Source organism: Malaclemys terrapin, chromosome 1 (assembly GCF_027887155.1).
Source record: "Malaclemys terrapin pileata isolate rMalTer1 chromosome 1, rMalTer1.hap1, whole genome shotgun sequence".
NCBI classification, from domain to species: Eukaryota; Metazoa; Chordata; order Testudines; family Emydidae; genus Malaclemys; species Malaclemys terrapin.
The window spans coordinates 120304280-120316672 of NC_071505.1; the positions used below are offsets into that span (position 1 = coordinate 120304280).

At 38.6% G+C, this 12393-nt stretch overlaps 1 protein-coding gene across 1 annotated transcript; it reads right to left on the reverse strand.

Annotated features, from left to right (window-relative positions):
* Positions 1-592: 592 nt before the first annotated feature.
* On the reverse strand, positions 593-10093 carry SPX (spexin hormone). Its single transcript, XM_054016756.1, has 6 exons — positions 10088-10093; positions 9040-9120; positions 8851-8908; positions 7357-7419; positions 6376-6459; positions 593-3129 (listed from the first exon to the last, which is right to left on the reverse strand). Exons 1-6 carry the CDS (start codon positions 10091-10093, stop codon positions 3071-3073), a joined length of 351 nt encoding a protein of 116 aa, XP_053872731.1. The 3' UTR covers positions 593-3070.
* Positions 10094-12393: the final 2300 nt, after the last annotated feature.

A 12393-nucleotide genomic window follows, 5' to 3' on the forward strand; every position in this document is an offset into this window, starting at 1 on the left:
TATTATAAGTACCCATATTATTCAGAACATTTTCTGAATGGGGGGGGAGTTGGGCGAGAATAGCTGGATTTCATCACAAAGCTGTTCATAATGAATATTCTTCCCTGCTCTAGTAATTTCTTTTTAATCACTTAAACTGCCCATACAACTTCAATAGGATATAATAGATCACGCTCTCAGATGGTCCCAAATGGGCAATGTGCTGTTCACTTAATGGAGCTACCTTCTAGAGCTGAGCCGGAAACATGTTTCCCATCTTACGAGAATTTTTAAGATTTTTTAAAAGTTTTTTCACACTGACCTAGCATGAAAAGTCAAAATCCGGACAACATTTTCTAACCAAAACATTGAAAGATGTCATATTGGGTCAACTGATAATTTTACAGCATTTCATTTTGATGTTGACCTTTTTATTTTACATTTTTTTATTATAAATTAACTTAAATTTCTAAACAAAAGTGTCGTTGTGACCTGAAAATGGAACTTTCATTTTGAAAATGTTGAAAAGGGACATTTTGAAACTTTTTTTCCAAAATCTTTTCTAAACAGGAAATTTGTCAAACTGTTTTGGTTTTGACAAATGGGCATTTTCTAGCAAATAAATGTTAAGTCAAAAATGTACTGACCAGCTCTACTACATTAAAACAACTTAGCTCATTCTTTCTGGATATGTCCCACAGAATTGCAAGGAGCAACATACATGATCCAATGTGCAGATTCCCACAAGGTTAAATCCTATACCCGTTTTCAGCCATGTCCCCAGTATATAAGACCACTGAGGAAAATAGCGGGCTGGCTTATGCTCAAATGCCAAAAATATCCCAATGACACCCAGCTCTTTGTTTCAATCTCATCAAACTCACACACTGCAGTCAACTGACCAGCTTCCTACACAATTGGATGAAAAGCCGCTGGTTCAAGCTTCACCCAGACGAGAGTGAGATGATGCTGGTAGAAAGGGAAAAAACCCTTTGATGATCTGGCAGAGATTCCTCTATCTAGGACACTGTCCTCTGTTTGTCAAAGTCACACATGGTCTCTTGACTCCCTTCTATAACTAGATGCCCCAAGAGCAGCAACATACTTTCTAGATGGAACTAGCATGAATACTATGTCCTTTCCTACAGTAGCCAGAGTGATCTATGCCGCACACTTCTAGGCTTACTCATTTTAACTCTGCCCTGAATGTTAGAGCTGGTTTTCAAGAGTATGATGTATTTGAAATATCACCAAACATTTTTGCCTTTTGATCATGGGAAGGTAGCAAGGACTCAAAATAAGTGTTCACCTAAGATACCAGCTCACAAAAGGCCAACCCCCAACTGATTTCATATCATTATTGAGTCATTTATTGGCATCTGACAAACTTGGCAGTAGTTAGCTGTCATACTGAAAACACGAAGGCTCCAAGAACAGCTCATTTCCAAGTAAGGTAGACCTTTTATTTATTTTCATGACATTTGTAAGGAATTGTCCACACTAGTGGGCATGGACCTACAGTAAAACATAAAGAACTCCATTAATCTTGAATATAGCTAATGTTTTGCTGTAGCTCTGAAATGTTCAGGCACATGAAGGTTAGGATAATCTAACAGATCAGTAGATACATAACCCCTTTACTTTTCTTCAGGGTACAGTACAACCCCAGTTTGTGCCAAACAATAATTTAGAAACACCTGAGGCATTCAGATTAGACTTCCTGCAAAGTCCTTTGAAGTAAATAAAAAGATTCCCATTGACTTCATTTGGGCTATAGCTGAACTCATACGTGGGATTCTGAATGAATGGCTGAATGAATGAAGTGATCTAGCACACCCTGCCCCTGGGTGATTTAACTCTGTTTCAAAAACCAGGATTTGTTCCTGGTCCATCTAATCATTTCCCCCCAAACTGATTAAAAATGTAACTAATTACCAGAAGTATCTATCAACACATCAAAAAAATTAATTCCTCCATTATTTCAGCTGTGTTGTTTTCAGGCAAGTGGGAAACAACATTGCATTGATTGCAAATTAGTGGCATTAATCAGTGTTGACATGAGACAGATCACAGGCAAATGGTTTTGAGAAAAAAAAAAAAAGAAACATCGTTGCAGGGACACACGTATCCTGTGACTATTCTTTAATTACAGAACTCCAGAAGACTTTCTGGTAATTACCATATAACTACATAGCAATGTGAAACATGTCCATATCAGTGTGGAATAGCAATTAGCCAATTCAAGTGTAATTCCCATATTGCAGCTCAGAAAGCAAATAAGTACATAAATCAATTGCATAAAAATGTGTAATTACATATATTTATGTGTAATTTTCTTATTGCCATGTGTGGCTAGATTCACTGCTGGCACAACACAATGAACTTCAACTGATGACAGTGGTGAATTTATCCCATGACCGTTAGGAAGGCTCCCAATTCTGGTAAGAATTACACAGGTGCATATCTTTATACACTATGAGTAGTTTGATGGAATTACTCACAGTACATAAAAGATAAGCATATATTTTAATTTTGCAGGATTAAGGCCTAGATAGGTAGCCTGTTGATTGTTTGATACAGTATGAAATATCTCCAGCAGAAATCACCTGCTTTGCTGCCCCATATACTAAATGCATTCTAATATTTCATTGATTTAACTGGAACATCAATAGACTGCAGGTGGATTTCAGGACCAGCAATGTGGTGGTTACAGAGTCAACTGCTGTCATAGCTTAAAAAGTGTTTGCACGCAGAGTTGGCTGGAATATGGTGAAAGTTTTTCCATGAGAAGATTTTGGAAAAATTATCAAAAACAATTCAATGTTGATGTTTGGATCCTGTAAGCTAAGATGTTCCAGTGGTTTTTAAATTTTGGGTGGCATGCAATGTGGTTTAAGATAGGAAATCAAATTTAAAATAGTTTCCGTAGCTGAACAATAACCTTTAATCAGTTTGCATTCAAAATGCAAAAATGAGTCCAAGCTTTATTCCTTCAGAACACAAGTGGAGTCAGATGAATCAGAATGTTTTGCTTACATAGACCATGGGTTCAAGGGAGATGAATAGGCATGTTGATACAACTTGAAATCTTTCACCAGTTTAATAGATTGTCTGTTAAGTATCCAGGGTGATCATTGGTTTCTTCTTCAGCTGAAAGACAATAAAGACAAGATATGAGGAGAGTAATGAGCTGCATGAAAAGAAAAGTCTTAAAACACAGGCAGTTCAGCGGCTAAAGTGATAGAGAAACCTGAGACATAACCCTATTATATGTAACTACCTGGGAAAAGCAGGGGGTTTTGTGATGTATGTAGTGATGATTATGTTTTCTGTGTTACTGGACTTTTAAATACATGAAGTTTGCCTGCTTGCTAGAAGCCAGGGCTATATATTATGTCAGGATGGAGGATCTTAAAGACAATGAAAGAGACAACATTTCTAGGAAGGAGACAGCAGTGTATTTGTTCTTTCATTGGGCATTCTTTTTAATCAAAAATAAAAATCATCTAGGTTGAAACTGTATGCCTTATTCTATGGACTCTGACTCTGTCATCCCCCAGCACAGTAGAAGAGCATGTTTTTCTGTATGGTGTTTTCATAAAAGCTGTAACCAGGCTCTTCACACTAGAGTTAAATGATAAATCAGAAGAGTAAGTTTGGGGGTATAGAGGAGGGGGAAATGCATGTTTTCTGTTGAGATTTGGGTCATTTAGCAGTGGAGGGGAAGGCTCTCACACCAATAGTAGATTGAAAAATGAAAATAAAAAAGCTGCATAAAATTCTGAAATTTCTAAGTATTTCCATTTCACAGGTTTCAGAATCTGACCCATTTTTCATTTTCTTGAAATTCTTTCCTCAAAGTTGTTTTGTTAAATTTTTTTGCTTATCTAAATGAAAACAAAAGTCTGTAAAGTTTATGATACAAATGGCAATGAAAAAATTATAGTGAAAAAGTCAATTGGTTGTTTGTGTGGGAAGATTTTTGTGTGTGAAAAACTTAGCTCTGATAGCAAGATTATGAAGGACAAGAAGAAGAATGAGCTAGATGAAAAGGGAGAGCATGAAGAGGAATAGAAAGAAACCAGGGGCCAGACCCGCAACTTGTAAAATGTCAGAACTAAAGCAGGGGTTCTCAAACTGGGGGTTGGGACTCCTCAGGGGGTTGCGAGGTCATTACATGGGGGGTTGCAAGCTGTCAACCTCCACCCCAAACCCCGCTTTGCCTCCAGCATTTATAATGGTGTTAAATATATTAAAAAGGGTGTTTAATTTATTGGCGTGGGGGTCGCACTCAGAGGCTTGCGATGTGAAAGGGGTCACCAGTAAAAAAGTTTGAGACCCACTGAGCTAAAGATCTGGCCCAGGGTCTGTACAGTGGAGTAGTGTAAGCTCATGGAAGATTTAAGATCAAGTAACTTTGAACTGGCTCTTTAAACGAAGGGGAAGCTTAGGGGGATGAGAGGTTAAATGGTTACATAAGCACTGTATCTTGACAGCTACATTTCTGTAACAATCTTTTGTGACACTAGAGCCATGTTCAAGTACGTTGACCACCACAATTAAATCCATGTTGGGTGACATTCACCTTTGTGCAAAGGGCCAACAGAAAACTTACACACCACTTAAGTACCACTTTTTATTTTGAGGGCTTAAATGATTCATAGGTTTTGTACTTGCCCTGTACAAAGGAGTGAATTGGACTATAAGAGTCTTACCTTCCTTTCTGATTTCTTTGCAAAGAAGGAAAGTGCTTAGGGCTCAATTCTATAGGGGACGGAGCGCTCTGGCCTTAGACTAGCACAACACGTATGTATGCGCTTATCTTTAAGGAAGTCCTGTTGACCTGTTTAGGCTTTTGGCGGTTTAATTAAGGACATTCTTAAGCACTTTGCTGGATTACAAGCAAAGCGCTGAGCATCTTGGAGGAGCAAGCCCTTAATAAAGATAAGGAACTGGTGAGTTGTGACAATTAACATTTCCAGCCACACATGCTTAATCAGGTCTGTCGTATCTCCTATTTTCTGGTTACAAGGCTGACACTGGTTGCTTTTTCCTTGTGAGCAATAACGAACTAGAAAAATACAGCTAACTTTCTTTTACAGGGCTTGAACTTTATGTGGTTTCCCTCTGTCATTATTAACACACAAGGCCAAATTCACTAGGTTAAGCAGGTCCACCTTCAGCCTGCACACTGTGTACAAGGTACTATGTTTAATATTAAGAGCTTTCACTCGGTTCTGCCATTTTTTGCTTAGGCAAAACCCTCGTTGAATTTTTAAGTTGATGGGAGTTTTGCCTGAGGCAGAATGGAAGAACTGAACACTTTTCTTAATATTAAGCACAGCATATTGGGAGTTTTGCCAGAAAAGGACAGAACTGGGCCCAGTATAAGTGAATACATATAGTGTGAGATTCTGTGCTGGGCTTGTTTGTACTATGTAAAGAAGGTGTGTTCTTAACTCATGTTAGCTAACCCGAGGCAAAATTCTAGCGAAGACAAGACAGTTTGTAGTGTTCAAATGAGTTAGCAGGTTGAGCTAGAGGCTATGGGAGAGTATAAAGTTTACCTTGACTTGCTAACACGTGTTAGTTAAGAACACACCTTTTTTTCATAGTGAAGACAAGGCCTCAGAGGCAGAGCATAGAATTCACTGCCCATGAGAGGCTAAGGGGACTTTAAGCCACCTTGGTGCCTTCCCAATCCCAGGCTGTTCCTGGGACTGTCAAAACCCCCAGCATAATTTACACAGCTCTGGGTGCCTGTCTAAGTTACCATAGGGCTTCCTATGGACCACAGTGCTGCTTGGTATCATCACAGCTCTGCGTGCTGCAGCCCCACCTCCTGCCCCAGCCTTGCCCTCAAAATACCCCCTGCGCCAGGGCTAGGGTGGGTCCTTGGGAGGCAGCCTTAGAGCTGTCATCCACAGTGCCTGTGGTGTGGCTTTTAGGGCTTTTTTACATCAGTCCAACCCTTTTACCCGCTGTAAAGGAGCCAGAGCCGGGGGTACAGATCTCACCCATGAACTGTATTCTGCAGAAACAGGAGCCCAAAAGAGGAGTTTGCTATTGCAAAGTCAAGTCACTATAAACTAGAGCCCAAACAAACAAGTGTCAAGATAACAAGAAGTGAGTCCAGAATTATGGTGGCTAAATTAACCAACGGAAATGAGAAAAGCAAACAGCAAAGCAGGATAAGCCAACATTTATCCTTCCATCAGTTCTCAGCTATAGGTCCCAATCTCTCTTACTGTAACTTCTAATACAATATACTCGGGGACATAGTTTGTGCTTGCAATCAACCAAATGAGATCTTCTCAGATTTATTTTAAAGCATAATAAATAGAGTATTCATAAACCTCTTAGAAGCTCAGAGAGTAAAATAAATGATGCATTTACCTTCTTGTGCTTTCCGTAAGGAGTTAAGAAATAGGTCTGCAGCCTCCGACAGAGCTATAGGGTTTGTATTTTGGCTGCGTGTTTCTGGAGAGACAAAGCCAACACACTTTCTCAGAGCTAAACCTATACCAATGAAGGACAATTAGCCAATGTGTGTCTGCAAAGTTGCCGCATTTCACATTCTGCCCTTGCTTTTTTTTTAATCTTTACAACTTGAGAACAAAAGGGACACTTTTATATATTTCTGTAGGCTAGTTCAGTCACTTTCTATACAATTCTCTGCCCGAAAATAGCCCATTAAATCACTAAGAGAAAACAACCTCATAATCTACTTAAAGAGAAGGAAACAAATGTAATTCTTCCTAAAGCCCCCTTACAGAGTGAAAGGTACATTCTCTTTTTGCATACATTCATTATCTATTGTAAGGTTCAGTTTGCACCATAAATATAGTCTAAATGAATGTTTTCTCTACTGTCATAGTTTGACATGTTACAGTAATCAAGAACATAGCTTTATTTTATTTTATTTTTTGCCAACAGAGATAGAAAGTTAAGGGGACTGCTTGTTCTCTCGCTTATACAAAGTAAATCAGGAATAATTTCATATAAGATGATGCATTTAAACTGGCATTAGTGAGAGAAGACTCAGGCTTTTAGTCTTTCCAATGAGATTTTTGAAATAATTGAACTATTCAACTCTTAATATTCACTGCTCCTTTGAATTTGATTCTAACAAAACAAAACATTAAAAAGTAGCTTCTTTCAGTTTAATTTTTTCCATTGAATTATCTCTTCCTCCCATGAGAGAATGTTTTGTTTACTGTTAAACTGATGCTTTCTGCATTTCTTATGCACCTGCTGTTCACATCCACCTGATCAGTTATGATGCACATCATTTTTGGGAAGTGAGTGAGGGTTATGGAGACGGAATAATATAATAGTGTTTCCCTTTTAAAAAAACACATTTCCAGATGAGCTTACCTAGCTGCAATCTGTCATAGAGGTCCTTCCTCTGGCTCTCATCTGAGATGAATCGACGTCCCTCTAATAAATCAATGGGAAGGGGGTGAAAACAAAACACCATACCCATGTGAACCATAACTAGAGATCCCTAAAATAGTAATTTCAAACTGTTTTACAATAATGTTTACACAACCATACAAACATTCTAGTGATATATATCTCCAGCTGCCTGAGATCCGTTGATTTCAGCGCAATCTAAATCATAGAACAGAATGTTTTATCTGAGCTACATTCTGTTCCAAAGGGCTGATGATTTTCAGCCTTTTCCATTGTTTTATTAACTTATTTATTAGGAGTTGCAGGTGAAATTTACCAGCTTCTTCCTTCACATGCCTTTGCTGCTCTACATCCCTGACACACTATAAATCAACTGCTTTTAAAGGAACATTGTCATTTTAAAAAAAAGAAAATATGTGATACTGCAAACAAATTACTTTGAATGTGTCAGTAATAGTAATAAACAGATTAGTAAAATTACAACACATTATTAAAAATAACAGTTTGTTTTTATACCAGGGGCCAAATTCTCTGCTGGCATAAATGGAGGCAGCTTTCTTGACTTTGGTGAATTTTCTCCCATTTGCATGAGCAAATATTTTGGCCCTTAATTTATTTTTTAAAATTATTCATGCTGTGTGCTTTTTGCATTTCTATGAGTGTACTGTAGACTATGAAATCAATTTTTTTTTTTTTTTTTGGTCTGTAAGAAGGTTTACTGTTAGGTTCTCATTGTATTGTTTGGGTGGCAAACACAATCCAAAATGTTTATTTTGTTTAAAAAAAAAAAAAAAAGTTTCCACTGAATTGTTTAAAATAATGGTAAAATTTCCCTTGGATCTTAGTTTTTTTCTTTAAACCACGAAATTTCAATTTGGATCCAAATTTATTATTAACGACTATCCCTTTAATGCTGGACTAACAAAACTAGATTTACACAACGCACTACCAAGAAATAGGTAACACTGCCATTCCATCCTCCATAGCAGATGTCTCTTGTAGTGTGAATTTCCAGCACAAGCCAAAAGGTTTGCATTAGAAAATTCTGCTACCCTGTTGTTTGTGGAGATGCTTTAATAAAGCACAGAAGAGAAAAAGGAATAATTAAATATATCAAATATATGTTAAGTCTTTTAAAAATCAGTTTCAGGGGGGAAAGTCATTTTTCCCAGCAGATTTAACAACCAACCCGTAATTACATTCCCTTTGGAAACATTTAAGCATTTTTTGTTCCAAAATTACAATTGTTTTTCTTCACAAAAAACAATAGCAATGTTTTTAAGGTAAGACGGCACAGTCAACACATCCCTATGATCCTCTGAGCTTCCATCTCCACTCCCCTGCCCTGCTATTTAACACCGCTCAGTTTTCTGCTTGTGTTGAACAAAGCATATAAAGGATAATCCATTGGTAGAGAAGTTACATTCTTTAAAGCTGAAATAGCTTGGGACTTACGTGCACCCTTTAAATAGAGCATAGCCTGAGGAGTCCAGTTTCTTCTTTGGAAGTGACCCTTCACACCAAAGGAGAGAAAAGTGACCTGTTACCACAGCCCTGTCACTAACAACAAGCCCCACCACTTTGCCAACAACCACCTGTGAGAGTTATTAATGCATGTACATTCATTCAGAGAAAGCACTTTACCTGAGGAGCACTCCAGGAGTAAGAGATGAAAGAAGCTGCAAGGAACAGGGCCATGGCAGAAGCTGTCAATCTACGCAATCCCTGCACAGGACAAGCAACCACAAACACATGAGAAATTGCATCTTCTCTGTTCAGGCATCCTCTCTGCTCAGCTTCATCTTCTGATGTTACTCCAGACCCCTTTGGCTTCTAAAGCCCCTCTCTTCTACTGATTATATCATCTCAGCCAAGCCACATCAAATTTAAGGAGAGGTTGGATATTAATATCAAACCATGTGAAGTTCACATATGGATGTAAATTACCATTGACATGAGAACTTTGTGTGCTTTCTTTTACAAATATGCAAGCTCCTCAGACACTGTGGTGATGGACATAGTCTATAAACCCAGAGAGAGAGAGAGATTAGATAATATATATCACCAGTTTTTACTAAACCCTGGATGATAATGAGATGATAGGCAAATATTTCTATATTCCAATATAGGGGACTTGGCATTTCAAAAACAGTAAGGCAGATCACTGCTTTCTTGGTAAGTAAAGGTTGTTAAACTTGGTGTGAGATTTACATCAACCAGGATCTTGACTGATCATACAAATGTTATTATAAACACATATTAAAATCTTGGGTTTTGCACACTGACCCAGCACTTGCAAATGAATATATAAACACAACACTTGCAAATGAACAAATAAACACAAATCCTATGTAAAGCAAGCTGAATCTCTAGTTTGTATACACAAAGCAAGCCTTGTTTTTCATGCATTGATGCATGTGACAAGTAAGTGATAGCATACAGCTATTATGATTCACAGATGTTTATTTGATCCTGTCTGTTTTAGAAGTCATTGTGCTATTAATAGTTTAATCTCTTTGGTTTACAGTACACTGAAAATCATTATAACATTTGTACTTGTTTTCCAACTTTAAAAAAAAAAAAACCTTACAAACCACCCCCTGTTGTTCCTAAAATAATACACACAACTAAAACTGTAGGAGAAACTACTATTTATCAAAATGTTTCCAAGTATCAAAAGCTTCTGACTTACCTTCATACTTAGTTCCCCTGTAAATCAGTAGTCTTGGATAGGATGAGCTAGGATTGTGTGTTAAAAGAGATTCGATCTGGTTGCAAGTTGGGGTTCCCTTTTTAAGTCTTCTGAGTGAAAATCCCCACCCCCTTTACAGCAGAGTGGAGGAGTCTAAAGGGACCTCTTGTCAGCCCTGGCGATGGAGAAGTAGAAGGTCTGATGCCTCCGCAGGGGGACTTGCAGGGAGTCAGGGAAATGATTGAAGGGCAGACCCCACAGACATGGAAATTCACCCCATTAGCCAGGCGACTTTCTCAATACATCAATATCACCGCCAAAACGTCTCCCACAAGCTTCCCAGTAAAACCTCACTGTCATGAAGAAGGATCAATAACCGCAGCCAGCAGCAAATATTAATAAGGCTAACGAGCTCTTGCTTTGGGTAACCTATCTATGCTGTATCAGGTTGGCATTGATTGCGGCGACTAAAAAGTGACCCTGCCGAAAATTAGCAAATTATTCTCAAGAGTCACAATCTGCCAAGGCGTGAGAAAAGAGAGACTGAAAAAAGGCAGCATGTCCAATGGAGCCAGTTTTAATGCTGGCTAACATAATAGGAATAAGTCTCTTGTTCTTTTTTTCTGTCTCACTCTTGCCTATGGTTTTGTTACAGGCAAGCAAAATCAAAAGGATAGACTTTTTAAACCATTAAGCCTTACTACCTTTGCAGTCTTGACAGTCACAACTCCATGGAGGGGTTGGAGTAAAAGCCCAGTTCATGGAATAGACTTTCCTTGAGCAGTTAGAGCAACAGAACAACCCAGACAACCATGAAAGAACGGGAATCTGAAGAATTAGGTGTCAAACCCTGATATTAAGGGTCCTTTTATAAATGATTAATAGAACTTACAAGCACATTAAATACATGACAGGTGTGTGTTACACGTTACTATTAGTGGTATTACAATATTATTCATTTAGCCCACAAAAGCTTATCCCCAAATAAATTTGTTAGTCTCTAAGGTGCCACAAGGACTCCTCGTTGTTTTTACTAATACAGACTAATACGGCTACCGCTCTGAAACCTATAAGGACACTAGTAGATGTAATAGAATGATATAAGGCATGGTTATAAGCATCTTATTGGCCTTTTGGATTCTAAAGCAATCTATAATATTTGAGTAAACATTTGTCAAAAGATCTATTCATCATTTATCAACCCTGTATAAACAATGTATAAATATACCCTTTATATAAAGAGTGACTACATCAGATACTGGCCACTCTCAGTGACAAGATACTATACTAGATGGACCACTGGTTTGATCTAGTCTGGCAATTCCTGTCCCTCTAGGGAAGGGAGTAAATATTCATACTTTCTCATCCCAGCTTCAACACCAACTGCCTGCATGGCAAGTGTCTTCACTTTGGGGCCTACATTTCCTCATCTGTAAAATGGGAGCAATACTTCCCCAACAGGGGTCTCGTGAAGGGAACGGCCAGAGAGCCAACTGAGCAGGTGAGCAATAGAAGAGGCAAGAATAATAGTAAAAATAGTGCTGTTCTCATGGATAGGGTTGTTCCTGTGCATATTTATTCGGTGACTGGGCCTGCAGCCAAAGCAGAAAGAGTTTTCCTCGCTTATGATAAATGTGTGCTCATGTGGAGACATGGGTAGGCAATGTGCAGATGGGTTTTGTTAAGGTCCATACCTTTGCTTACTTTTGGGCTTCTTTGGCTGTGGTTGCCCTCTTCAAGGGCTAGCTATGCCAGTACTATGCCAGTACTATGACATATGTTGGGCAAGGTTGGGTAACAATGGTACAGAGTTGGGGTCCTAGTTGCGTTGTGGGTGCAAGAAATAAGGGGGCAGCTTAGGTTATGTCCTCACACAACCACGGTGATAGTGGTGGAACTGCATCGGCAGTCTATGTATCTGCCTCCTTTAAAAAGGATAAGTCACGATGCACCCTTACCTGGCAGAAGGGATTCTACTTGCATCTTCTACAAGTCGAAGTTTCCAGTCTTTGTCAACAGCTTCTTGTCCATGACAGAACAGGGACATTCTTCTGGATGTTCAAGCCCTGACCTTAAAGAGGGGCTTTCTGGGTTGCATATCATTTAACAATCACACACACAGGTAGTAGCCATTCACTTTTGCGGCGTAAAAGTGGCTCGGTGCAGTCTTTGCTTCCCTTTATACTGCAGAGACAAAACTAAAATTCTGCACTGATCAGTAGAAAATTAAACCCATGTCTACAGTATTTCACCTGTGGATACAGACAGCCAAACTGTGAAGATTTTCTAAAACGGATGTAGGAACA